This window comes from Acanthochromis polyacanthus, chromosome 21 (genome assembly GCF_021347895.1).
Source record: "Acanthochromis polyacanthus isolate Apoly-LR-REF ecotype Palm Island chromosome 21, KAUST_Apoly_ChrSc, whole genome shotgun sequence".
NCBI lineage: Eukaryota > Metazoa > Chordata > Actinopteri > Pomacentridae > Acanthochromis > Acanthochromis polyacanthus.
The window spans coordinates 5,741,911-5,769,048 of NC_067133.1; the positions used below are offsets into that span (position 1 = coordinate 5,741,911).

Below are 27,138 nucleotides of genomic sequence, written 5' to 3' on the forward strand. Positions count from 1 at the left end.
TGATGTGCATGCTCAGGCCATGAATAGAGCTTTGTAAGTGGACACACACACACCCAGTCCTCATGATTTGAATGCTGAGTCCATCTGATCAGTGTGTCCAAAAGAGGGAAAATTACATGATTTTATTGTTTGCTGGAAAACAAATTCCCCACGTATAGGCTTTGAATCAGGGTGATCGTTTTGTCCACTCCCGGTGTACAGTTCTCCATTAATAACTGAAGCTACTATGATTACCATGATTTAAATGACTGAGAATCTTCACAGACATTTGATTTAACCCTCGTGTCGTCCTGTGGGTCAAATTGACCCGTTTTAAAGTTTGAAAATGTAGAGGAAAAACAAAACTGTTTTCACAGGGAAACTTATGATGTCCACATTTTCAACATTTTTGGGATTTTTTTTAACATTTGGGGTGGAAAAAAAGAAATGTTAAAACAAATGTTTCTTTAAGAACATTCACAAAAAAAATCAACCAAAATCCAGCGAAATTCGCTGGATTTTGGTTGGTTTTTTGTGAATGTTCTTAAAGAAAATGTTGAAAATTTTACTGCTATATATGTAATCACTTTGGATATTTTGAATATTTTTTTTGGAAAATTTTTACTAATTTTTGAAAAAATATTTACAAGAATTTTCTTGCCAAATTTACAGGATTTTTTTTAAAAAAAATAAATTTGTTCAGGGAAACTTGTAAGGAATTTTTGGAATTTCCTTCTTGAAGTTTTTGCAAATTGTCTTAATTTTTATTGCTGAATTTTAACTTTTTTTTCAGTCAAGGAAACTATTTTTTGGTGCCCATAAATGAAGACAACAGGAGGGTAAAAAGAAGAAAAGTAAAAAAGAGAGATGAGAAAAAGAGACGAGATGAAGAGAAGAGACAGGAGGAAAAGAAGACGAAAGGAGAGAAAGAAGTAGAGAGAAGATGCAAACAGAAGTAGACAAGAGAAGGGAAGTGAAGATTAAAAAACAGATGAAAGAAAAGAGGAGTTGTACAGAAGAGACAGGAGAAAAAGAAGCGAAAAATAGGAAAGACGAAAAAGAAGTAGAGAGAAGGTGAGAACAGGAATTGAAAAGAGAAGAGAATATTTAAAAATACATGAGAAAAAAGAGGTGAAAAGAAGACACAGAAGAAAAAAAGAGGAAAGAAGAGAAGGAAGTAGAGAGGAGATGAGAACAGAAGTAGACAAGAGAAGGAAAGAAGTGAAGATTTAAAGAGATGAGAAAAAAGGTGAAAAGACGAGACAGAAGAAAAATAAGAGGAAAATAAGAAGAAAGGAAAATAGGAAGAAAAGAATGAAGCAGACATAGGATGACAAAAATGGAACAGAAGAAGAAGAGAAAGAAGTGAGGAGCAGAAAGAGGACAGGGTCAGGTCAGACATCTCGGTGCTCAGTTGTCATGTTTTTTGGGGGGCGTGGCCTGCCCTGAAACGTCACTGATGCTTATATAGCTGCAGCTGTGCAACGGGCTCGCGCTGCTGAGACAAGCACAGCATCGAGGACCGGCGGCGCGCGCTCACACACACTCCCAAACAAAGAGAAGCACGCGAGGCAGCAGAGCATCCCACTCTTTCAGCCGCGAGCTCAGTAGCAGAACCGCCCCCCCTCCACCCCTCTCTCAGCAGAACCGGCCCGGACCGAAGACACCATGACGACCAACGGCGCGACTAACGGAACCAGCGACATGCTGCAGATCCAGTTCGGTCTCATCAACTGCGGGAACAAATACCTCACGGCGGAGACCTTCGGCTTCAAAATCAACGCCTCCGCCACGAGCATGAAGAAGAAGCAGATCTGGACCCTGGAGCAGAGCGGAGACGAGTCCAGCGGGAACGTGTTCCTGCTCAAGTCACATCTGGGCCGGTACATCGCCGCCGACAAGGACGGGAACGTCACCGGAGACAGCGAGACCCCGGGGCCGGAGTGCCGCTTCATCATCACCGCGCACGATGACGGCCGCTGGTCCCTGCAGTCCGAACCGCACGGTCGCTACCTGGGCGGCACCGAGGACCGGATCATCTGCTTCGCTCAGACCGCTTCTGTGGCTGAGAAATGGAGCGTGCACATCGCCATGCACCCACAGGTGAACATCTTCAGCATGACGCGCAAGCGGTACGCGCACCTGAGCTCCAAGGTGGACGAGATTGCCATCGACCGGGACGTCCCGTGGGGTGTGGACTCCATGATCACGCTGGTGTTCCGCGACCAGCGCTACCACCTGCAGACGTCCGACAACCGCTTCCTGAGGAACGACGGCGCGCTGGTCGCCACCACGGACAAGAGCACGGGATACACGCTGGAGTTCCGCTCTGGTAAGGTGGCCTTCAGGGACTGCAGCGGCCGGTACCTGGCGCCCTCCGGGCCCTCCGGTACCATGAAGTCCGGCAAGAGCGCGCGCGTGGGCAAAGACGAGCTGTTCGTGCTGGAGCAGAGCCACCCGCAGGTGGTGCTCACCGCGGCCAACGAGAGGAACGTCTCCACCCGACAAGGTGGGTGTGGTGGTCCGGTCCGGTCCGGTCCGAGCGCTCTGGGGGGATGGAGGATGTGTGAGTGGCACCTAGTGTGGGGGAGGAAGGGTTCAAGTGATGGAATGTATGACTGCAACACGCGCGCGCACACACCTCTACACACGCGCACACACCTCCAAAGTGATGTTACATTACCTACATACAGTTAAACAAAACAGGGCCTGTGTGTATTTACATGTTTAACCCTCCTGTTTTCTTCATTTACAGGCACCAAAAAATATTGTTTCCTTGTCCGAAAAAAGTCCAAATATTCTGCAAAAAAATCCTGAAAATTTACAAAAACTTTCAGGAAGAAAATTCAAAAAATTCCTTAAAAGTATTATTTAAAAAAAAAACAAATTTGGCAAGAAAATTCTTGTAAATATGTTCAAAAAATGAGAAAATCTTCCCAAAAAATCAAAAATTCAGCAAAAAATTCCCCAAATTTCAGAAAATTTGCAAAACCTTCACAAAGAAAATTCTAAAATTCCTTAAAAGTATTATATTAAAAAATCCCTCAAATTTGGCAAGAAAATTCTTGTAAATATTTTCAAAAAATGAATGAAAATCTTCCAAAAAAATCCAGAAATTCTTAAAAAACAATCCCCAAATTTCTGAATATTTGCAAAACCTTCAGGAAGTAAATTCCAATAATTCCAACGTTTCCCTTAAAAGTATTATTTTATAAAATCCCCCAAATTTGGCAAGAAAATTCTTGTAAATATTTTCAAAAAATGAGTAAAAATCTTCAAAAAAAAATGCTAAAAATATCTAAAATGATTACATGTATATCAGTAAAACCTCAAATATTTTTAAGAACATTCACCAAAAAATCAAACAAAATCCAGTGAATTTTGTTGGATTTTGGTTGTTTTTTGTGAATATTTTTTAAAAAACATTTTTAACATTCCTTTTTTTCCAAAGATTTCCAAAAAATGTTGAAAATGTGGACATCAGAAGTTTCACTGTGAAAATATACATTTTTTATCCACACTTTCAAACTTTAAAACGGGTCAATTTTGACCCACAGGACAACAGGAGGATTAACAGCCTGTGTGGCCAGAATCCAGCTCCTCAAACACTAAAGGCCTGAACTCTGCAGCTCACATCACAGGTTTCTATACAGCAACTTTGACTTCTATTGTTCCCAAACCCTTCATGAATGTGAACTGCTTCCCTGTACGAGCTGATAAAATCTCCACAGTAGCTGGGTTTCCAGTGGATTTTTCAGACAGCTCACGTGAAAATGGTTGAACAAAGTGCACACCGGCTCACATACAGCAGCATGTGTGCGCGTGTGGCGTCACTGAAATGTAAAACAGGATAAGCTGGTACAAAGCAGAGCAGCTCCACGGTCGGAGAGGAGACAAGCTGGGAAATGGTGCCAGAATCCTAAGCTGAAATCTATCGTTCCATATGCTGAGAGAGCAAATATTTGGCATTGAAGATTGACAGGACTTGATTTGTCTGGCAATGAAGAGATTACTGCTCCTCGATCTGTGCTGCAGCGTTTCACTTCACCTACAAGACAATCTCGTCCTCACGTTAGTCAGAACTGAAGCATTTTAAAAGGGTAAAACATGCCACCATCTGTTGACCAGAACGGCCTCAGCTGTCTAATGAAGAGGGAAGCTGAAATTAGAGCCTTTGTATGTTTGAAAGCAGCTCATGGTTCTTCATGTGACTCCACAGATAAATTGTGCATCTGGCTGAACCCTCACTGCCGTGTTTTCACCTAAATATCTGCTTGCAATGTCGTTGTCCTCACTTGAGCTTTGTTTTTTTTTTTCTGCTCAGATAAGCAGAGCGTGTCCATGAGTGTCTGGTTTTCAGCTGTTTCTCTTGGGAAGCGTACAGGCTTGTCCCTCCACCTCTTCCTTCCTTCCTTCCTTCCTCGCCCCCCCTCCTTTCTTTTTCCACTTCTCATTGTTCCTCCCTCTCTTTTTGTTTCTTTAATTCCACATCTCTGCTCTTTAATTCCTGCTACCACTTCACCACGTCTCCCCCTCCCTCCTCACCCCCTCCCCCACTCCTCACAGCCCTCCTCCAGCCTTCAGGCTCGGCTGCTGAGCGTCTGCAGTCATTATCGGTGACATCCCTCATTCTGAACAGTTGTCAGCGTTGATTTTTGCCTTAAAATATCCTTAAATTGTACTAAAAAAATATATTGGAAACTGGCAGAAAGTTGAGGCCAGAGTGAGGCTGTGAATCATTCTCTAAATATTGCCTTCAGGAGAATAAACCCATGGATGGTGTCTGTATAGAGACAAGAAAAGCACCTGAAAGCAGAGCGACTGCAGCGCTGACCATACTGAATGACAGGAATGTATAAGTGATGCTCTCTAAGTCTATGTTTGGTCAGAGGAGCAGTACGGCGGTGAGGGTAATTTGCGCTTTAGTGGTTTAGCTTCTTCTTCTCAGAAAGAATGATGTGTCTATCATTTCATTGTCACACCCTGGGCATGTTTGTTCCGTCTCACCGCTTTTGTTTACTCGTCACGGGAATATTTATCCATTTTTTTTTTTTGTCTTCGTCGGCAGTTCAGGCTTGGGCACAAAATGGAGGCCGGGTTTAAAAGCAGAAGTTGACATAAAGGGGCTGTTGGCATGAGAGGATATCAAACAGTTACACTGAAATTCTATCGTTATTGACATAACTGATATTTAGGTAATAATGTCAGTTAACTGTTGCTGCCCAGTTCTAACTGCAATAGCGTTTAGTCTAAATAATAAACAAGAAAAGCACTTGGAGCACAGTACTCCTTCAAGGCTGCTCAGTATCATTTCCGACAGATAAGTCCTGATAAGTCGGCAGTGGTGAATTTGTAGTAGGATCGCAGTCATGCTGACATAGTGTTCACTTGTTGTCATAGCTACAGTGACGCCGTACCGGTATCTCGCAATGATGCAGAAATCTTCAGCAAATCTGTGGTTCCAGGCTATAAGTCGCATCACTGCCAAAATCTACTAAGGTGGTCCTTGTGTCATTTCTGACCTTCCCTGAAAATTTCATCCGAATCCCTTGGTCTGTTTTTGAGTAATATTGTGCACAGACGGACGGACGGACGGACGGAAGGACAAACGTACGCATATCGTCACATAGCTGTCGTGTTCCTTGGAGTAAAAATCATCACTTGTAGCTAGATCTCAACAATATGCACCATCATAGTGCATTTATTTTGACAGATATTGCAATATCAGTCACAAATTCAGTGAGAACAGTAGTTATTTCAGTTCTTTCTGCCAAACGGCGATGTTCCCAGCTTTGAGAATATGATTTGTAGGCCGGAGATTATCTGTAGCACCGCAGTTCTTAATTTATAATGGAATGTTGCGACACATTTGACATTAATAAAAAGAAAAATCATGTCCTATGATTCGAATAACGCACTTAGATTTTACGAATATTTAAATTAATTGTTTAGTCGTACTTGAAGCTCTAGTTAGATGATCGATGCTCATTTGGTGTGTTGCCTCCATGCAAAATGCACCCATCTGATAAGCATTGAAGGTACTGTTTGGAGCTTTACTGTGACCAAACCAAGATTTTTACAATTAGTATCTGTCATAAGAAAGCATTGTGTGACCATAACTAGGTCAAACAAATGCACATTATCTGTAGATTAACTAAATGTTCCACAGTGCACTGGGTTCACTCTATCTGCAGTCTTGTTAGCCTAAATTCATTCTAAGCTAGATAGAAAGTTAACATCTTCACCATATTACATCAGTAATTTAAACCTGGGTGTTTTTATCTGAAATGGTAAGAACAAACTTGGAATAGATCAGCTGGCCATATTCATTTGACATCTGAAAATAGAACTACGTCAGCTGGTCATTCCAGCACAGCAACTTCTGCAGAATAAATCAGACAAGATAGCTGCTGTAGATGATCTGCTTTGCTGGTTGTTGAGCTGCTGTTTCCACTTTTTGTCCATCTGTTTGAACATGATGCAGCAATAACATCTCCGACACTGTCTGTTAGTTTGGAGTTGACTTTGAGAACATGTTCAGTAAATATGTTGGACCCATCAAAGTGTTGACAACTTTGGGGTGTTCGCAGATAGTTTTTCCCTCCCACCAAGAATAATGCCCAGTGCTCTATCACTGGGTAATTTGAAATGCAGCATAAGGTGTGAGGTCAGCTCGTAATCCGAACCTTGCTCATGGGGAGTTGAATCCATATCCTCTCTGCTCCGTCTGCCACAGTTTGCTCATAATGAGGAGAAGACCTGAATCTTTAGGAGAGGACCGTGTTCCACCAACAACTGGATCATTGTTACGTGGATTAAATGCTGAGCGGAATTAAACTGGCTCCAGATGTTTTTTTTGTTTTTTTTTTAAACTGACAGCTGCTCAAGTCCCGCTCTGCAGCAGCTATTTGTCTGACAGGCCTGAGCCAAAATGGCGGTTCAAGTGGGCTGGCTTCCATTAGCAGCTGAAGCTTTTTGACTCGAGTAAAGCTTCAAGTGGCTCCATCCAAAAGCTGCTTTAGTCCAGTCAAAACAGATGATTGTTTTTTGACTCGCATTCAACTGTTTATCGAGTTCACGCACTTGGATGCAGTAAATCTAGCTCAGACATCCCTTCATTAGTTGGAGCCGTGGTTGTTGACTCAAGACGTTCCCATTTATATTTACATAGAATCTTTCACTTAAGGAAAATAAAAATTTTTGGCCTTCAGTTTTAACACTTTTTTCAAGAATTTTGGATTCTTGAAGTGTCATTCTAACTAAACAAAATGACAAATCTATACAAAATCAACAATTTCAATTTAAGTGGCAGCTAATGACAGATTTAACTAATATATTGACTTCAGTTTAGTGTAGAGATGGAAAATATAACTTGGATTATTCTGACAGATAATAAAAGTTAAGATTCAGTTCAATATTTACAATGTCATATATTTATCCCATCACTATAGGGCGAAAAGACACTGTAGCTTTTTTGTTTCTTTCTTTAAACCAATTGCAGCTATCGTGGTCGAGGCTAAGTGAAGGCTTGCTCCCTCAATATGGTGACCGGTTGAGCTGCTGTGATGGAACGTTTGCATGCAGGGAGACGAGCACTGTCATAAAAATAGATAATCCATTGCAAAAAAGGTGCACGGCTGCCTGAAAGCATGATTCAAAAATGTCATTTTTAGTGCGGTAGGATGCACCCCGGAGCTCACTGTTGTTTCAGGTGGCGAGCAAAACTGTAACACAAAGATAGATGAAAAGGGGAGAATGCTGACAAAGTTTATTGGCCTTTATCTGGTGAGTCAGATTAAAGTTCCTCTGACCTAAATGAGATTAAAGATTGGAAAATATTAAAAACATTGAGCGAAACACGCTAAACTTACTGCTGGTTGTTATAAGATTATTCATGTGAATCCAAAACGTTGCAAAGAAATAAGAATTCATTTTGAGGAACTATTCAGTGTCTTTTAATGTATTATAACTGGAGAGAAGACTTCTAATGAAACTGACTAGCTCACATTACTTCACATGGAATGGGATTCTCTTGTACATTTGTAATTGTCTGAATTTATACCAAAACTTGCATTCATCACATTTAGACTTACTTAAAGATGCAAGGATTATCATCACCATGTAGGAAAACAAGAAACGTGACTAAACTACATTCTGACAGACATTAGGTGGACATTACATCAATTCTTTTGCTTCTGCTGTTGGCCAGATTGAGCTCACACCACTCATAGTTGCCATTAAACAGACCCTTTGCTGTTTCCTTCTAACATACACTCACAAATTTCCTGAGAGACCGTTTAACGACCCTAACATGGACTAAGACGCAATTATCAGTCAGTTAGCCATTGGCTCTTAAATGGCCTTTTCTGCCACTGAACTGACGCACAATTGGAAGTAAAGACTAAGCATCTGTTTGTCAGCTTAATGGATTAAGAGGCCATCGTATCCTGTTGGCTACTGGTGAGTGCTGACCATGCTTTGTAAGAAGGGAGTTCTTTGGTTTTTAGCTCCTAATTGTATATTTGGATCTGTGATCCCTAATGGGACTCGACTGAATTCATGCCTGGTAGTCAAGCTAATAGTCGTTAAGTTCATCTGATGTCCTGTTTGTGGCTACGTCCTGTGACTAAGCTACAATCTGTTCACTGAAAATTCCCCTTACGAGACCTGTTATGAATGTATGAACCCCCTGCAAGCTCTATAAAAACATGACTAAAACCACATGAAAAGATTTAGAAATCCAAAGCCACTCTGAACACACAAGTTTTTACATTTAAGGGAATAGTTTTGGGGGAAAAGAAAAGCGTATTTCCATTCACATTCCGTGGCCATGAGCAACCGCTAGCATCCACATGGGGTAAACTTTGTCATCTACCCAAGTCCATGAAAGCTAATGTGGACCCGTCCTCTCATGTCTATAGGCAGCCCAGAATTTGCACCTTCATGGCAACTATGCTCTAAGGGCAATCTTCCAAGTAGACTAAAGAAGTCATATAATAGTAACAATTATGTGTCCATGCTGTCGGCAGCTCTCCATGTGTGTCCGCAAGAGAGTATAATGAAGGCTTTTAACAGACACAAGTAGTTTCCATGAAGCATTTCGATGCACATTTTGAAGTACTGCATTAGAAGAAGTGAATGGAAACGGCAGTAGTCAAGTGAAATGTTTTATACTGTTTTGAGGCATCTTATTTTTTGCCTTTTTTGAGCAAGTTCTGATGTAGCAAACATGTTGAGTGATCAGCTGTTTTTGCTGCTTATGTTCTTTTTGTCTCTGAACAGCAGGAATCGGGACCAACACCAGTTGAAGCTTTAGCCAGCATGTTAGCTTAGCTTAGTTTACGTCTAGCCTGGCTCTGTGCGAAAGGTAATAAAATTTGCAATCTAGCATGTTAAAGCTCCCTGATTCACATGCTATCAAAGCTAAGCTAACTATAATCATGTTTCAAGGTAAATTTTGAAATGTCACAAAAAATTCATAAGGGAAAGAACTTGTTTCATTGATTTGAAGCAAAAAAAAAATAACTAAGCAGTGTTGTGCCCTTTCAGTTGTAATATTTTTTGTAACCTTTCAAACTTTAGTTTGATACATGATTCTGGTTAGCTTAGCTTAAATGGCTTAAATAACATGAAATGGGGAGCTTTAACATGCTGGCACACAAATTCTGGTACCTTTTGCACAGAGCCAGACTAGACGGTAAGCTAAGCTAACATTGTGGCTGAAGCTTCATATCTACGGTACAGATGTGGGAGGTTGTGTTGTACCGGCAACCATGTCTCCAAAAAAACTTCCATTTCTACATAATTAAACTGCTTCTCAATTATGTTTTGAGAGAAATATAGCTTTGCTTTGCAACAAACTTCATTTCTCAGCTGTGACGTAGACATAAGTATAAAAAGAGAATGGAGGCCTAAGTTGGCAAAATTAATTTAACTCTAGAGACTTGGGGCCATGTGAGATCAGTAGTCTAAACTTTTCAGTCACTGTTTGGTTAGGTTAAGGCACCAAAACGTCTTGGTTAAGTTTAGGAAAATGGTGTGGTTTGGGTTAAAATCCGACCTTTTCACAACATTTTTGAAGCTTTGCCTCCATTTTCTGGGTTACTATGGTGTTGAGTTCAACCCCATCTAGTATATTATGGGTTGGATGAAAAGGAGCGAAAGTGGAACAATGAAATAAACACTTTTGTACAATAAACGTAGTTTGGCAGTAAGTACCTTTACCTCAAAATATAATTGAGAGCGCAGTTTAGTTGCATTTAAATGTGGATTGGAGGCTGGATTGGTCGCTGGGCTCAGGCTTGTTGAATAGTAGTTCTAATAGTAGCAATTTTTACAAACTCCAGTGCAAACTTTTAAAAACACTGAACATAATTTTATCTCTGAGTTCTAGTGAGTGGTAACGCTTAGAGACAGAAACTGTGGCTTCATGTTGTGTCTGGCCATGAGTCAACCTTGGCACCATTTCTGTATCCTTCACCCCCCTGTGAGCAGGAAATGAGACATGAGGCACACAACCCCGACCTTGACTGGTGTGAAAATCGCTGTAGGGTGAAGGGTGATGATTCTCTCCAACCATCTGCAGCGAATCAACACAATCGACCAATAGCAAGAGAGGAAAGGAGCGTTTATGCATCCTTGATGATCCTGACTGAGCCTTCGTGTTGATGCTTCAGTGTGTTTGTAAGACCTCGTGTTTGTTTGTAGGTTGTCAGATTGTTTGTGTGTTGGGAGCATGCCAGACGAGCTGCATCCCCTCAGGAACCTCTCCTCCTTTAATGTTGTCTATTTTATTATAGGTTAGACTTGAGCTGGTCTCCTGTGTGTCTTCCTTCACATTATGTTGTCATTATATCAGCTCTCAGTACTTTAGCTGCACTCATTAGAGTTTAAATTGATTTAACAAAAGATTTGGGACATCCCCTGCTCTAGTGCTGGATCCTGCATGTCTGACCTCCTTTTTTTTTTTTTTTTATTGCATTTTTTACAGTAAGTGCATCAAGAGCAGCTGTGTGTTCGTCAGTACTGTGCTCGGTGTGTAGGCCCCGGTTTACTGTGCGTTTCTGTTTCGATCAGAACAAAAGCCGGCGATCTGGCTCCCTGTTTGTGCCCCAGCTGGTTGCCTCCTCGGTCGGACCCGCTGAACAATAGGAGACACACAAACGCACGGAATCGCGCTTGAAACAATCGCGTGCGTTCACAGCGGGCCTCAATGCCGGCTCACAGCCACCGAGGCCAACAGTGTGAGGCTGCTGCCATCGGGCTCAGAGCGGTGGGTGGCGTGGACAGAAAGATAGAGGGCTCGTTTTCAAGGGCAGGACTGTGTGTTTGCTGTGGTTTGGGAGGATTCTGTGTGTCTGTTGTGGTTGTTGTGTGAGCATGATTGCAGACCCTCTTGCCTCCTTCTACAGCCTTATGAGCTTCACAAGCTGAACAGTGTAGATCAGGGGTGTCAAACGTAAGGCCCGGGGGCCAAAACCGGCCCAGTGGGTGACTTTGCAAAATGTAAAAATTACAGAGGTGAAAATGAATACTTCCTGTTACTTGTGCAATGTAATGTGAGTCAGCAGCTTCAGTATGACAGTTTGGTTTGGTTGAACGCTATTGTTGATGCACTGACACAAGTTTTATGCATTTTTATGTATAAATGTTCTACATTTACAAGACAGGATGATAAATTAACCTTCTTCCTTCATAGTTCCCACAATTTCACTCTGAAACAACATGACAAAGCCAAAATATTCTTAGTCTCAACTAATCAGAGAATGTGTTTTTGCCTTTATGTTTCTCATAGAATAAGAGGTTTTAACAGATATTTCATGAGTGACAGTAACATTTCTACCTCCATTTGTTATTTTGGATTTATGTTGTAATATTTCAGGATAAATACACTAAAGACTTGGGAGAACTTTCTCTGTTGGTTTGGAGTATTTATTGTGAATAATGTGGTTTTAGTCGACGTTTGAGTAACTGTGCACTGTAGTTTAAGCCGTGCATGAAGAGTTAACCCATAAGAACCCAGACCCATTTTTCCTTAAAGGACTTAATGAGTTAAGGTCAGAAATGAAACTTTACAGGAAGAGACCGTGGCACTCAAAGTGCTTGTGACACTGGTGTCACCGTGGGTTCTAATGGGTTAAAATTACATATGCTATGTATAGTTGAAGGTTTTCTTCTAGATAAATTGTAATTTGTGGAATTTGGAAATAAATGGGAATTAAAATCAATTTCTAGGTCTTGACAAGTTGTAAAATACTATATTGTTCATTCAGATACCTGTGACTAAATGTTTTGTGCCTTTGTAGACACAGTGATCTGTAAGTTGTGATACACAAACGATAAACTGAGGCTTAATACTGCTGAAACTTCACCTCTTTTGCTTAGGTTGTTCATGTTTTATAAAAAATAGAGTTCGTTAGATGTGAACATTGTTAAAGTGAACTTTTTTGCACTAAAACAAAGGGAAATATTTGGAGTCGTGGTTGTTATGATTTTACTGGTCTGACCAACTTGAGATCAAACTGGGCTGAGTGTTTCCCCTGAACTAAAATGACTTTGACACCATGTAGATGTATCTGGTCGTATAGTGAACTCACTCACACACACATCCATGAGGCAGAGAGAAGCCTCAGCCTCTTACTGCCTCATAGTCACCTCAGGTTGATTCTTTTCTCTCAGCCAGTTGTGTGTTTTCATGCTCTGTGTGCACCTAGTAATATTGGTCTGACCAGTTTTGATGAGGCACTAACTGTAGGACGCAGTCCTCTACAATAGACTGACTACACAAACATGTTGTTTCCTTGAAAACAGGCATATTTTGTGAAAAGGTTCGTGTTGAAGCATTTATTCAAATGCCAGAAAGTGGCAGTGAACAAAATGTCCCTTTTGTTAGTTTCCTGCTTTATTTTCATTTAGTGAAATTCATATTGGGTTTTCCCCAGAAGCTAACACAGGTTGTGCTTTTTAGTGTGACTTTAAAAAAAAAAAAAAAAAAACTGATATACACTGCTGTTGAAAAGTTTGGGGTCACTTAGAAAGAAAAGCATTTTTTCTTCCCAATGAAGATAAAATTAAATGAATCGGAAATACAGTCTAAACTTTAATGTGGTAAATGATTATTGTAGCTGCAAATGGCTGATTTTTAATGGAATATCTCCATAGGGGTACAGAGGAACATTTCCAGCAACCATCACTCCTGTGTTCTAATGCTACATTGTGTTAGCTAATGGTGTTGAAAGTTTAATTGATGATTAGAAAACCCTTGTGCTGGTATGTTGGCACATGGATAAAAGTCTGAGTTTTCATGGAAAACATGAAGTTGTCTGGGAGACCCTAAACTTTTGAACGGTACTGTATACATTTGAGATGAAACCAAGAGTCTGTTTCTTCACGCAGATAAATGAAGACCATAAAGTAAATGTTATCAATCTTCCTGGATATTTTTAGACTTATCTTGACATAGCTTTCTCTTATTCAACATCTTAAAATGCAACATTTTTTCAGTAGAACTATTGTTATTGCTTTCATTTTAATCGTTGATACTATTTCTCCTCATATATCGTTTTCTAAAAAAATAAGATTCAAAAAGTGAATAATTCCACATTTTTGGGAGTTATTTCCTCTCTGACAACATTACCAGAAGACCGATTCTTGGGTTGAACAAAGCACTTTTCAGCAGGAAAATTCTTACAAATATTACTAACTTTGCACTGTTGATGATCAGACCTTTTAATCTATTAAAAATAATCACACTTCATCTCACTTTTTGCGGTATTTTAGGTGCTGTAGGTGAGTCCGTTATCCCACTGTAGGTTTCCTTATGAGTGGAATCGTCCAGCAGATGGTTTGTTCTGCTTCACACAGCTGCAGTAATAAATATGCTCCTCTGTGCTACTGTATTTTGTTTGCGTTGACTGAACAGGAAGCTGTAAGGATTACAGGAGAGCCCTGTGATGTGACTGATGATCCTGTAGGCCAGCAGCTCGCCTTGTCCTCTTCTGTTGCAGCTAAACTTAAATTTCATCTTCTTCGTAGCCCCCTCCTCTTCACCATGTGGTTCCCATTATAGTCAGTTTTATTTTCCTTCCAATCGTGTGTGTGTGTGAGAGAGATGTTCATTCACACGTATTTCTGTGGAAACTCAATCTCATTCCAGGCCAACTTGCGAGCATTGGAGAGGACTAACGTCTTTTTTTTTTTTTTTTTTCCTTACAACGAATGTGAACAGTAACAACTATTACTCTGTTTTATACCAGCTCTGTGGTAACAGACTAGAATCAAAGTATTTTTTATTAGAAGTTTTCTGATACTGGATTTTTTTTTTTTTTGGGGGGGGGGGCAGATACCCAGATGTGCATAAGATAAGCTATTATAGATGCATACATACTGACTGACCTATTCATGTACTTACTGACGGACTTGTTTACTGACTAAGTTACTGACTTAACTACTGACTTACTTATTTATTGACTAACTTACATACTGACTTACTGGCTAACATACTGACTTATTGACTAACTTACTTAGTGACTTACTTGCTGACTTACTTCCTGATTTACTTAGCCGATTTTCACCTGGCCGATTATCAGATTGTCTGCGTTTTTCCCATTATCTGTACAATTTCAAATATTACTTTTCAGTTTCCTTGATTACTAATAATCAGTACTGGATCTAAAAAAAAAAAGCTATCGGTCAACCCCTGCTGTTTAGCTGTAGCTAAACAATGTGGAAAAAAATGCAACAGAGGAGAGGGTGTCACCCATGTAAAGTAAGACGGATAGAGAAAACATGAGTGTACTGGTTTGTTTTCTGAAACATGTCTTTCTTTCTGTCTCTTTGTGGCTCCCTCTCTCGTTCTGCACACATTTACACAGCGCTCCAGCAGACAGGCCTGCTCTTTCTGTCTGCAGCCCTCTGGCTATAGGTCGATCCACGCCATAACTTCATCACGCACAATAGCAGCCATTGTGCTGCATGAAGTGAGCGTTTTTGTGCGTTCATCCTACAGTCGACTCATATTTGTTTACGTCTTTGTTCCTCTAAAGCCTCAGAGTGAGGCTGGTGTGATTTCAATGAGGTTTGATGTTTATCATGCAATGGAGTGAATGGACACACATGGATTGAAAGGACTTAAAGAACTGTTGGGTATTATTACAGAAACAAACACTTTTTATGTAATACTACTGCTTTTAGATTATTCTGCATGTTGGTTGTTGAACTGTGATTTGCAAACTACTAATTTACTCTTAATTTGTTGGCCTTAAAGTCAACATGGCCGCCTATAACCAAACACCACATGGCATTTTTACACAAAGATTCTTCTAAATATTATATACACAATTGAGAAAAATTAAGTTATTTCTAAAGATATTGTAGTAAAGCTGTTGACACTTGACTCACACACTACTTTATATTAAATAACTCAGAAAGCCTTGGAGTCTTCCAGTCTTTTCTTCAGGAGGAAATGACATCATGTGGAGCAGGTCATGTGATCTGGAATCAACACACTTCCTTGAGAGGTGTTTTTGTAATGGGGAACTTAGTTGAAAGTGATACAATTGGTTATTTTCCACATGAAATTTGATATATTGCTAGAAAATAAATATCTGTCATGATTATCTCAACTTAACATAAAGAACATAATCAAAACCAGTTTTGAATAAGCTCATTTTATTATTGTTTAGCTAATTAGACAGTAGTTGTTACTAAAGTTGAATGATTATTTAGCTGACATTTTAGTGATATCCAGTGATTTTTATTAATAAATGATTGTTTCCATGAGAAATAATTATAGGATTTGTAAAGACGTGATCAAAATGAAAATTAAAAAAAAACATTAGTATTATTTTACTGTTAATAAAAATGTATGCAAGATATATCTCATGGACTCTCAATTATATATTGCCCATTTAGTTTTGAGACTAAAAGTTAAATAATTAAACCCAACGGTCTCCATTAATTTGAACCAGTGAAAATTCTGTGTCGGTGTTTACAGGTCCTCTGTTCCTTCTGCTGCCAAAATAACAAATTAATCATTGGAATTCACCTTTTGAAAACAACTGACCAATGATCATTCCACTGAATTAACAAAATGTTTGCAGATTATGATTCCATTTATCAGATTGGTCGGTTCCATATTTCAGCCTTTGTGGCCTTTCATGTGCCCTCTGACCATCTATCTTCACGACTAATCCACCGCGGCACTGAGGGGTCTGTCTGGACCACAACAGATGTGTGTGGGTGTGTGTGCAGCTGTGTGAAATCCTCTACTAATCTGTACCATCTGATGTTGCTCATTTCGTACGTCTGATCCTGACCAAAGGATGTGTGTGGGACGTTTAAACCTCGCTCTGTGTGTGTCTGCATGGTGGTCGATGGTCATCCTCTGTGGCTGCTGGCCACCAGACTGACCCACTGGCCTGGATCCCAGCTAAACCCCGCCTCTTCAACTCTCTCACTCCGTCCAGGCATGGACCTGTCGGCCAATCAGGACGAGGAAGGCGACCAGGAGGTGTTCCAGGTGGAGATTTGCCGCGAAAACAGGAAGTGCGCGTTTCGGACGGCCGCTGGGAAATACTGGACTCAAACTGCTAACGGCGGCCTGCAGTGCACCGCCTCCACCAAGTAAGAACCATCACATCTGATACACGTCTTTAAGTTTTAACATCCGCCACAGCTTCACCTGCTCCAGTCTGTCCATCCACTCATCTGTCAGGGAGGGTGTTTGTGTGTGGAGAGCTTGAAACTGGTTCGTCCCCGCTCTTCGTGTTTAGTCTTGTCTGGTAATTTGAGTGTGTGTGTGTGGGGTGAAGACTGAGTGACCTCGTGTCATGAAGTGCATTTTTTCCCAACCTGTAGAGAGCGATTTTCTTTTATGTGCAGTAGTTCTGTTTAAGCTGTTAACCCCTAACCTTCCACATTTGACCCTGTGCTCCTGGACCATTTCTCTGAGAGGTCCCTTTTCACGTCATCTTTGAATACTTGCATCCATTATTTTGTGTTTAAAGATGGCTTTTTTTAATGCATAAGTGTGAAGCTGCAGACGTGTTCACAGGAATGATACGATGCACGACGACAATCTAATCCGGTGACAGATTGGTCAAAGCCGCATGTGTTCTGAGTTAACTCCAGGCCAGACAACCCTCCGTTTTTAAGCTCGGACAGAGGAGATGGTCCGCGAGGCTGTGGGGGTCACGCTGCTCGGCTTTCTGCAGCGAGGTCATCAGATTTCTCCATTGCATTCTTGAGATTTGACTCAGTTTACTCCTTACAAAACGAGACCACAAAAATCTTCTCCAGCTGTGGCTTCAGGGAAACATTTTTGATTCAGAGCAGCTTTAATTAATTAAAGATAAAACTGATCCCGGAATTAAATCCAACTTTGAAAATACTCGCAAAACACTTGGTTTGACTTAACCCAATTTATCCTCTTGCCCAGACTCAACCTCTCCAGTTACCCAACAGTTACTTAACATGTGGTAAAACACCTGGGTGTCGTCTGAGCTAAACATGAACACGTGTTTACACCTGACACTCGCGCTTGTGTGCTTCTAGATATTTAACTGCCATGTAAATTTAATTATCCGTCTTATCTCTCTGCTTTCCCTCTCTCACCCTCCTGTTCTCTCTCTCTGCAGGTCAGCTAATTGCTACTTTGACATCGAGTGGCGTGGGAAGAGGCTGACTCTCCGGGCTGCTAACGGGAAATATGTCGCCGCCAAGAAAAACGGCCAGCTAGCAGCCACCATCGACTCTGCAGGTCAGCCGCACAGACAGACGCGTATCTAAGTGATTTGCTTTTTAGCTGTGATGGTATTTCAGCACAGTGAAAGTAATTAAATCGTGGCTGGATGCTGCAGTTGTTTCTGGGCTTCAAACGTCTCAGCACTTCTGAGGTTTTGTTTCTTAATGTAGCTGCGTAATGCTTGAGGGTTTCAGCTTTGTTGCAGTGGTTATCATGTTGAATGAACAAATGATGTAAAAACTCTGGAGTGCAGAGTTACCATGGAGCACTGTGACACTATTTCAGACCCAGGACATGGAACAGTGCTGAGTCATAGCTCACTTTTTTGTTAATATTTGGTTTGTGCCTCGACATGGAAGTGATATTTGTCATTGATGCTAGACTAGACAGTCGTGGCCTGAATGGTGTCAGGGTCATTCTCAAACACATTTGTAGCTTATTGGTGAGTCTGGAATGATATTTAGTGTTATGTTCGTAGCTGAGAAGCAGCCTCACAGCCATATGTTGAGCCAAACATGGTCAGCGTGTTCATCGCTATTTCCTCTTGGTGTCGCTTTATTTGTTATTCTTTCCTATCTGTCCTCTTCTGCCCCTCGCCTCTCAACTGTTCTCTGAATGCAGAGCTGCGATGTTCAGCGCTTGCCATGCAGAGACTTCATTGGCTGATTAGCATCATGTGGGACGGCTGAACTCGTACCTAATTGGTCTGCGTGTTTCCTGAGCTGATAAATTAATGTCGTAAACTCTGGAAAGAGCTATGCTGGTAAAATAGAAGTGACCCGTCAAAATTAAAATCCTCTTACAATTTACTGATTACATACATCCATAGAGAGGAGAACAATAGTTTTCACAGGGGAAGAGCCTTCAGTCTCCGAACCCGGACAATATATGTGCATAACAGGAGTTCCAAGAGGCTTTCCAAGTGTTGAAGGAACACCAGGAGCCATTTTAAACCCCTTTCAGACATGCGCTCTGTTCTGGTAGCAACTAAATCCGCTTCATGCGTGAACGCACACGCTGGTCGCTCATCCGTAAAAGGAGGTGACATTTCCATATCACTTTCAACATTATGTCACATTAATGGACAGACACGCAGAAGCAGCTGTACACAGTTGTGAGAATTGTTTTAAGGAAGGATTTATCCACATTTTAGCAACGTTATTCGTTCGAAAACATCACTGAGACGCGTTAAACACGATTGGAGTCAAAATCACAAACTTTTTTCAAGCATTTGCGCTACAGTTTCAAATCTATTAGGCAACAAAACCGTAGCGCGATGAAAACACACTAACAGCCTAAGGAAAAACGACACTCAACCGCAGTCGAGAATGTTATCTGAATGTTTTTCCCACAAGTGTTTGAGGAGTTGAAGCTCGTTTCTTCCAGCTGTTTGGAACTACTGGCTCTGAGTTTGTTTAAGGCAGCTGTAGGACCCATGTGAGCCTCTCCAAAGAGAGAGAGTGACGTACTTTAATCTTATAAATAAAAATGTATCCCTGAGAGAGCATGAAGAGCGGATTGGTCTGAGCTAGGACCTGATGGCAGGTCACACTGTCAACCGACAGGCCTTCACATTGGACACAGGAGCCGTCACACAGAATAACAGTTTAGCTTCCAGCTGTTTGGGACGATTTCTTTGTAGTTTATTACAAACATGCAGCGTTGGACAGTGGCAAGATCCACGAGTGTCTCCAAAGAGAAAGAGCTGCAACATTTACACACAGAGCAACATCTTAATCTTAATTAATTTTAATTGTAGATTGTTGTCACACAGAGTCTCAGATGTTGCTGCGGTTTCTTTACGTCACTGAGAAATCACACGATCAGTGGTGTCAAGAATGCAACACAGCGTCTGGTGTTGATGGCGAGGTGTAGCAGTGTCCTGACTGATGACAGTTATGCTCACATTTGTTGAAGATGCGTGACCATAATGTGGTCTCATCACTCTTTGATCGAGCTAGCTGACTGTTTGTAGCCTCATTTGATGGGCAGATATCAAAGTGTTGCCAGCATTATTTGCATCTCAGCAGGAAGACTTCCCAAAACTGTGTCTTTAACATCCTCTTACTCGGTCTGTTCATTTGTAGCGTGTAGATACGAAGAAAACACAATGTGAAGACACTGCACAGGATTGTAAGAGAAGCTACTTTTATTGCTGCAGCATAAAAACACTAAGTCAGCAAGCAGATCTGAAAGGGCTCCAGTTATAGATGGGGTGTGACCAGGACTCCGGCAGTAGAAGATCAGCACTGAAGCTTTTTGTTTTGTGCTGTGGAAGCCGCTGGCAGCAACATCGCTTCCATTTGCACATATTTTTGACAAACTGCACAACATACAGTTGCTTAATGAGGCATGTTGAGACTCAGCACTAACAGTTGAAGCACTGAGTTCTCGCAACAAACCCAAGTTGAAGCAAAGTGTTGAGAAAGAACCAAGTAATGGTGTGATTAAAGATCATTTTTTTACACTCGTGCTTCGTTTGTCTCCAGGCGAGTCTGAGGAGTTCATCATGAAACTGATCAACCGTCCGATCATCGTGCTGCGTGGGGAACACGGCTTCATCGGCTGCAGGAAGGTGACGGGGACGCTGGACTCCAACCGCTCCTCCTACGACTACTTCACTCTGGAGTTCAGAGATGGAGCGTACAGCCTGCAAGGTCGGTGCAGAGGCAGCGTCTCAGAGCGGCTGCAGTTTAGTGTAAAGCATTTGCAGCAGTGTTGCGCGAGATTGTCTGTCAGAATATGTAGAGGAATCTCCTTCTGGCACACAACGGATTCACTCATTAATTCTTTAAATGATTTTTTATTCTGAAATTACTCTGGAGGCATTTGTGCCAGAGGGATTAGATTCAGACTTTTTGTAACATAGCTGACATTTAGCTAATTTGAAGGTGGTTGTTAAATTGGGACGGTTATTTAGTTGACATTTTAGTGATGTCCAGTCATTTTTTTTTATTAATAAGAGATTGTTTCCACAATAAATAATTATGGAATTTGCAAAGACATGATCATAATGAATATAAAACTTTAGTTTCTTTACTCTTAATAAAAACTGATGGAAGATAAATCCCATGGACCTCAAAAGTTTGCTCCATCTGTAATCCTTCGTCTCCTTCCTGCTCCCCTCCTGCAGACTCTACTGGTAAATACTGGATGGTGGGTAACGAGCAGTCGGTGGTGAGCAGCAGCGACACGCCCGTCGACTTCCTCTTTGAGTTCTGCGACTACAACAAGCTGGCCGTGCGCCACGCCGCCGACAACAAATACCTCCGCGGCGACCACGCCGGCGTGCTGAAGGCCAACGCCGACGACCTGGAGACCGCCACGCTCTGGGAGTACTGAGGGGGGAAGTGGCGGCGACGACGCCAGCGGGGGATGCGGCCGCCCACTGCTGCGATGCTGGAGAATGAAATGAAATGCGGCGACGCAGCACGACAGCACTACCCATCCATACATCTACCTGCCCACAACCCCACCCCTCATCCCCTCCCTATATTATTATATGCTCTACTTATCTTTATATGTGGATAAACTGCACAGAGAGAACAGGAAGGATAGAAGACGAAGGAAGCTTCCTTTTTCCTTCCTTGTATCCTCCCTTTTTTCCAGCTCTGCTCTGCAATGCTGACCTTTATTTGCTGCCATAGTTACGACGACGGGGCCGTGCACTTTTTTTCCGCTCCGATCCGGTTTTCGCTGCTTGACTCGCCACTCACTCCGTCCTCGCCTTCCGATCGGGCTACCCCAGAGCAGAGCCCCTCCTCTCTGAGTTAACCCCTTCGTCTCGTCTTTCTTTGTCTCAACCGTCTGCGTGAGCAGCAGAGGATGGCAGTATTGGTGGTGTCTGAGCTGGTCTGGTGGAAAGCCTTTTATATGCTATCTGATCTATTCCAACACCGCTGGATGAATTCTACTCAGCTGCTTCATGCTAGCTGACTATAAAACATCCAACATGTGTGTAATTTGTGGATCTTGTGACGCCTTGCTTCTATCAGACCAGGCTGAGTGTTAGTGTTCATGAGCAGATCTTGTTGCCTGTGATGACTGTGAGATAACTGGAGTGGATCTGATGATGATAAAGATCACGTAGATCATGTAAGCGATGGGTTCAGTCCCTTTATATGTCATGTGTTGAAATATTCAAACCAGTTTCCTGTGGAGTCTTTGTCTGTCAGTACACAGGAAGTTAAAACCCTCGTCCGTTTACCCTCCACAAGATGAAGCTATCGTCAGGGGAACATTAAAAAAAAGGGTGCAGCCACATTCTATATGTTTACTGTACTCGCACGTCTTATCGGAATGAAAAAAAAGACCCCACTCGCTGACGCACAGTTAGATTCATTTCTTTTTCTATGTCCAAGGCACAGACATTATCATGGTTAAGTGTACAGTAGGTCGTCGTAGTAACTGGAGGTAAATGATTTATAGATGCTTTTGGAAGCTGCTTTTCGATTCCCTCAACCAAACGTACACCTCAGCCTTTACTCCCACCAAACCTTTGATACTGGATTTAAGAAACGTTCATCTCAAAACCCAACGGACACAACTGGAACCTGGTGCTACTAACAGACTCTCAGCATGTTGGCAAACGGTCCTGTCCCGTCAAGCATCTCACACACCGTTTGGACATGGTTTGAGCCTAGTGACCCCCGACTACCTAAACCTGCTCCTGCTTTGGTTTCCATTCTAGTCTAAACCCTGAGCAGTCTGACGGCATTTATGGTGATGTATGGCCAATTTTTGTTTGTTTTTTGTTGGATTTTTCTGTTCCGGATTTGTCTGTGAAGTATGTTGAAGAGAAATCTGAGCTAAATCGCCATTTATTTCATTAGAATGTTCTGTAACGCAGTCATGTAGCACGTTGCACCCAGCGGTTCTTTGACTACCTTTCAGCAGCCAGCTTTTTTTTTTCCATAACTCAAGCAGAGATGGTCTTCACATACTGATTTTTACAACAGCAAAAGATGTTCTTGTTCCCGATCATTGGGCTAAGTCCACCCCGTCATTAAGCATTCCTCTCCTGTGGAAAACCAATCACTGTTGTTCTATAACATGATCAATGATTGTACCGAGCTCCTCACCAACTGTCCGACTTTTCTTTGGGAATTTTGACTGTTTTTGCATGATTGTTGAGAATTTGAAGCGATGAGCGGTTGTCCATGGTGACCAAGGCAAGCTTAGACAAACAGATGTGGAAGTGTAAACTTGTGGTAATGACTGTGCCTTACTCTTGATTTTTTTTTTGGGCAGTAGGAAGATTAAAAAAAAAAAGAAAAGAAGAATTAAGGTCCACATCATTGCTTTGTATTACTGGAACTTCCTTTTGTATTATTATTTTGTATAATTTTTTGATATTGTGGATTAATCTCTCTTGTGCCATTGGTTCACCTAAATCCAACGACCAATAAAACTGGGATTTGGAACGCTACACAACGCTGATTGTTTTTCTTTCACTTAAGCTTAACTGCAGATTATACTTTTGTAAAACTATAAATTTAAAATAATTTCTAGACCATGACAAGTTGTTTTGATCGTCAAGTAAAATACTAAATCGCTTATTGTTCTTTTGTCTCAGTATTTTGTGTTTGTTGTTTTTTTGTCTGACTTTTGTCATTCGTCTCACGTTTTGGTCGTTTTATTTCTGGTTTTGTTGTTTTGCGTTTCCTTTTTGTCTCGCTTGTTTTTTGCCTTATTTTTGCCATTTTGTGTATTGTTTTTGTCTTTTTTTATATATTCTGTCAGTTTGTTTCTTGTTTTCGTAATTTTTTTGTCTCATTTGTCACTTTTTTGTCTCTTTGTAACTTTTCTCTTTTGTTTTGGTTTGTGTCTTTTGTTTCGTTGTTGTAATTTTCTGTCTCATTTTTCGAATATTTTGTCTTGGTTTTTTTTCTCTTTTTTTGTCTGACTTTTGTCGCTTTTTGAAGTGCTCTTCTGTTGCCTTCTTCAGCGGCCGTGTCCATACAGGACTTGTAACCCTGGCCATTAATCTAAGGATTCCTCTGCCCAGCGTTGTGATTTTACAACCATCTATTCACTGTAACTGAATCTGCTTGTACAATCATCCATCCACCTGCAAGTCCTGGTGTCACATAACCGTGGTCGGGAGGCTAAACGGGTGCTACACCTTGCCCAAGGGTGACCTGACAGAAGGAGCGCCTTACACCTCCTTTTGCTGTGTTAGTGCAGAGCAGCTATACAGCACCGACACCGTGCCACCACCCGACCTGTTCTCCTTCTGCAGTGAAAACATCACAAGGAAAATACAAGGCTTCCATCAGGGGTTATAACATAAATAACGTACGATATGCAGATGACGTAGTCCTGATAACAAACGGTGAAGAAAACCATAGTATCCATAATTAATACAGAGAGCCAAAAACTTGGTCTGTCTTTAAACAAAAAGAAAACTGAAGTAATGGTAATTTCAAAGAAAAATGTCATCCCAACCTGTATCCTAGAAATAGAACAAGAAATACTGAGGCAGGTTCGTCATTTCAAATATCTCGGTTCACGGATGACATCAGGTGTAGAGCAGAAATGGCAAAAACGGCATTTACAAAAATGAAAAATATACTAACATAAGAAAATAGCACTTTTTTTTTTGCACTAAAAGGAAATAATTTGAAATTGTGGTCATTTACAGTTTATTATGCTGTGATTTTATTCATCGCTGGAGATCAATTTTTGGCTGAATGTGGCCCCTGAACTAGAATGAATTTGACACCCCTATCCTAGATGAACCAATCAGCTGTTCTCTGAGGCCCCTCAGAAGTAAACACTCTGGAGCAGGTACTTCTTTCTCAACTGGAAACGACCCAGAAAGAGGTTCTCTTGCGGTTGGAACACATGAAGATCCCACTTGCATTCTTTGGTACGTTCTGTTCTTCATTTAATCCTGACATTTAGGTACTTGGAGGGAAAAGAAAACAGAGGGCCAGATCCTTCTTTGTTCTCCCAGTGTGAACTTCTCTCCTCTAAACGGTTTGACAGTCGTCGTCAGACCTGCATCGTTTAGGAAATCACAGCCTTTCCTCGGCCTGCTTCTTTCTCGTGTAATCAAAGCTTCGTGTTCGGCCTCCTGCCAGCTTCTTACCGCAGCAGATCCACACACTCGTATGGAAACACACACACTTTTTCCTGCCCTCTGAATGGAGCCTTTGTGTTGAAACATTTATTCTAGTGCAGAGAGGGGGCACACGCACACAGATGAGCGCTATTCAGGGTGGTAATGTAATGACGGAGCCTCCCTCGCAGGTCTCTAATCCATTTGCCTCCATCGGGTCTGCAGATCCCAGGGGAACACCCAACACGGCAAAACAAACACACTCCCCTCCGCCTCCCCCATCCACTGCCTGCTTTAAGCGTCGCCTCATCCTCTCCCTACTGCTTTCTCCTCCTCCCCCCTTTTTTTTTCCCTCCTCCCTTCTCCGGCTGAAAAGATGAGTCACTCGAAAAAATATGACCCAGATCCCAGAAATGGGTGCAGTGGTCTGTGGGTAAAGTGTCAGCAGCAGGCTGCAGGGAGGGGAGGACAAATGAAGGGAGGAAGGCATGGGGGAGGGAGAGGCTGCGTGCAAAATGGCCGCCGTCTTCACGCACATTTAAGTCCCCCCTGCATCCCAGCCAGTCATACTGTTGCCATGGAAACAGCAGTCGCTAAAAGCTTAGAGGTGAAGCTAGCGTGCGGCATTGTCAGGGCGAAAAATGTCCAAAAAAAAAAAAAAAAAACCTTCATTACAGCGGTGATAGTGATACAGGGGTCTAATATGAGCTTCCACACTGCAAAAACTCAAGTCTATTTGTCTTATTTTTAGTCAGAATGTCTCATCTCACTTGATTTAAGATAAAGGAATTTAACAAGTGACATTTCAGCAAGATGGAGGGACTTGTTTTAAGACAATGCGTCTTAAATGTCTCGTTAAGTCAAACGATCTTTGAAATTATCTCGTTTTAACCCTCCTGTCATCCTGCGGGTCAAATCGACTCATTTTAAAGTTTAAAAATGAGGAAAAAATGTATATTTTCACAGTGAAAACTTCCACATTTTCAAAATTTTCGATAATTTTTTGTGGAAAAAAGAAACGTTAAAAAAAAATGTTTCTTTAAGAACATTCAGGAAAAAAATCAACCAAAATCCAGCGAATTTCGCTGGATTTTGGTTGATTTTTTTCCTGAATGTTCTTAAAGAAAATACTAGAACTTCTACTGATATATATGGAATCATTTTAGATCTTTTTAGGATTTTTTATGCATTTTATGAAGATATTTAAAATTTTTAGATTTTTAAAAAAAAAATTTATTTTTATTTCTTGCCAAATTTGGGGATTTTTTTTAAAAAAAAATTAAACTTTTGAGGGAAACTTTTAAGGAATTTTCTTCCTAAGGATTTTTGAATATTTTTACAAATTTGGGGAATTTTTTTTTTGCTGAATTTCTGCATTTTATTCAGACAAGGCAACAATATTTTTTTGGTGCTGTAAATAAGGACAACAGGAGGGTTAAGACACCTAAGCTTGACAATCCTGGTAAAATGTAGCTTAAAATAGGTTTTCCCAGCTAATTTTGAGATCTTAATATTCTAAATATCATATCTTATTTCAAGAAATCTTACCAAGCCATTTTTCACTTTTTCTACTGGCAGATTTTTTTCACTTATTTCAAGGTAAAAGTTCTTTGAAATACATTTTTTTTCTTGTTTTTAGAGCGGCATTTTTTCCAGTGCAGAGGGTGGTGGAGCTTTGAGAAGGAGGAGGAGTGCGTCTGCCTTTGATCAAAGCAGACCTCATCACTGAGGAAGTAGCTGAACCGGCTCAAACCTCCTCCCCCTTCTCCTCCTGCAGCACATCCATCCTCTGCTGCCGTCTTCTCCATCTTTCATGTGGCCGCCTTTCTATTTTTTTTTTCCTGCTCTAATCAAATCTGCAGCCCCGTGCTTTCCCACTACTCACATGTCCACTCTGTCAGGCAGTGGGTCAGTGGGTCAGCCAGTAATCTCTTTAGAGGATGTGAAGGAGCGGTGTGGGTCTGTGCAGGATGAATAGCAGCCTGAAAGGACACTTAATGCATAATAATTTCACATCTGCAGCAATTTACCGACATGTCCGCGTCTAAAAATAGTCATAAAGTTAGAACGAGACTGAACAGTCTGCAGCCAGATGTGCAACGCTCTGATCTCAGGTTAACCCTCCTGTTGTCTTCATTTACCGGCACCAGAAAATATTGTTTCCTTGTATTAGAAAAATCCAAAAATTCAGCAAAAAATTCCCCAAATTTCTGAAAATTTGGAAAACCTTCAGGAAGAAAATTCCAATGATTCGCTAAAAGTAATATTTTTTTTAAAAAATCCCCCAAATTTGGCAAGAAAATTCTTGTGAATATTTAAAAAAAATGAGTGAAAATCGTCCACAAAAAATCCT

At 41.2% G+C, this 27,138-nt stretch overlaps 1 protein-coding gene across 1 annotated transcript; it reads left to right on the top strand.

Annotated features, from left to right (window-relative positions):
- Positions 1 to 1,456: 1,456 nt before the first annotated feature.
- fscn1a (fascin actin-bundling protein 1a) lies at positions 1,457 to 23,155 on the top strand. Its single transcript, XM_022207825.2, has 5 exons — positions 1,457 to 2,488; positions 16,446 to 16,602; positions 17,616 to 17,737; positions 20,212 to 20,379; positions 20,856 to 23,155. Exons 1-5 carry the CDS (start codon positions 1,648 to 1,650, stop codon positions 21,062 to 21,064), a joined length of 1,497 nt encoding a protein of 498 aa, XP_022063517.1. The 5' UTR covers positions 1,457 to 1,647; the 3' UTR covers positions 21,065 to 23,155.
- The last annotated feature ends 3,983 nt before the right edge of the window (positions 23,156 to 27,138 follow it).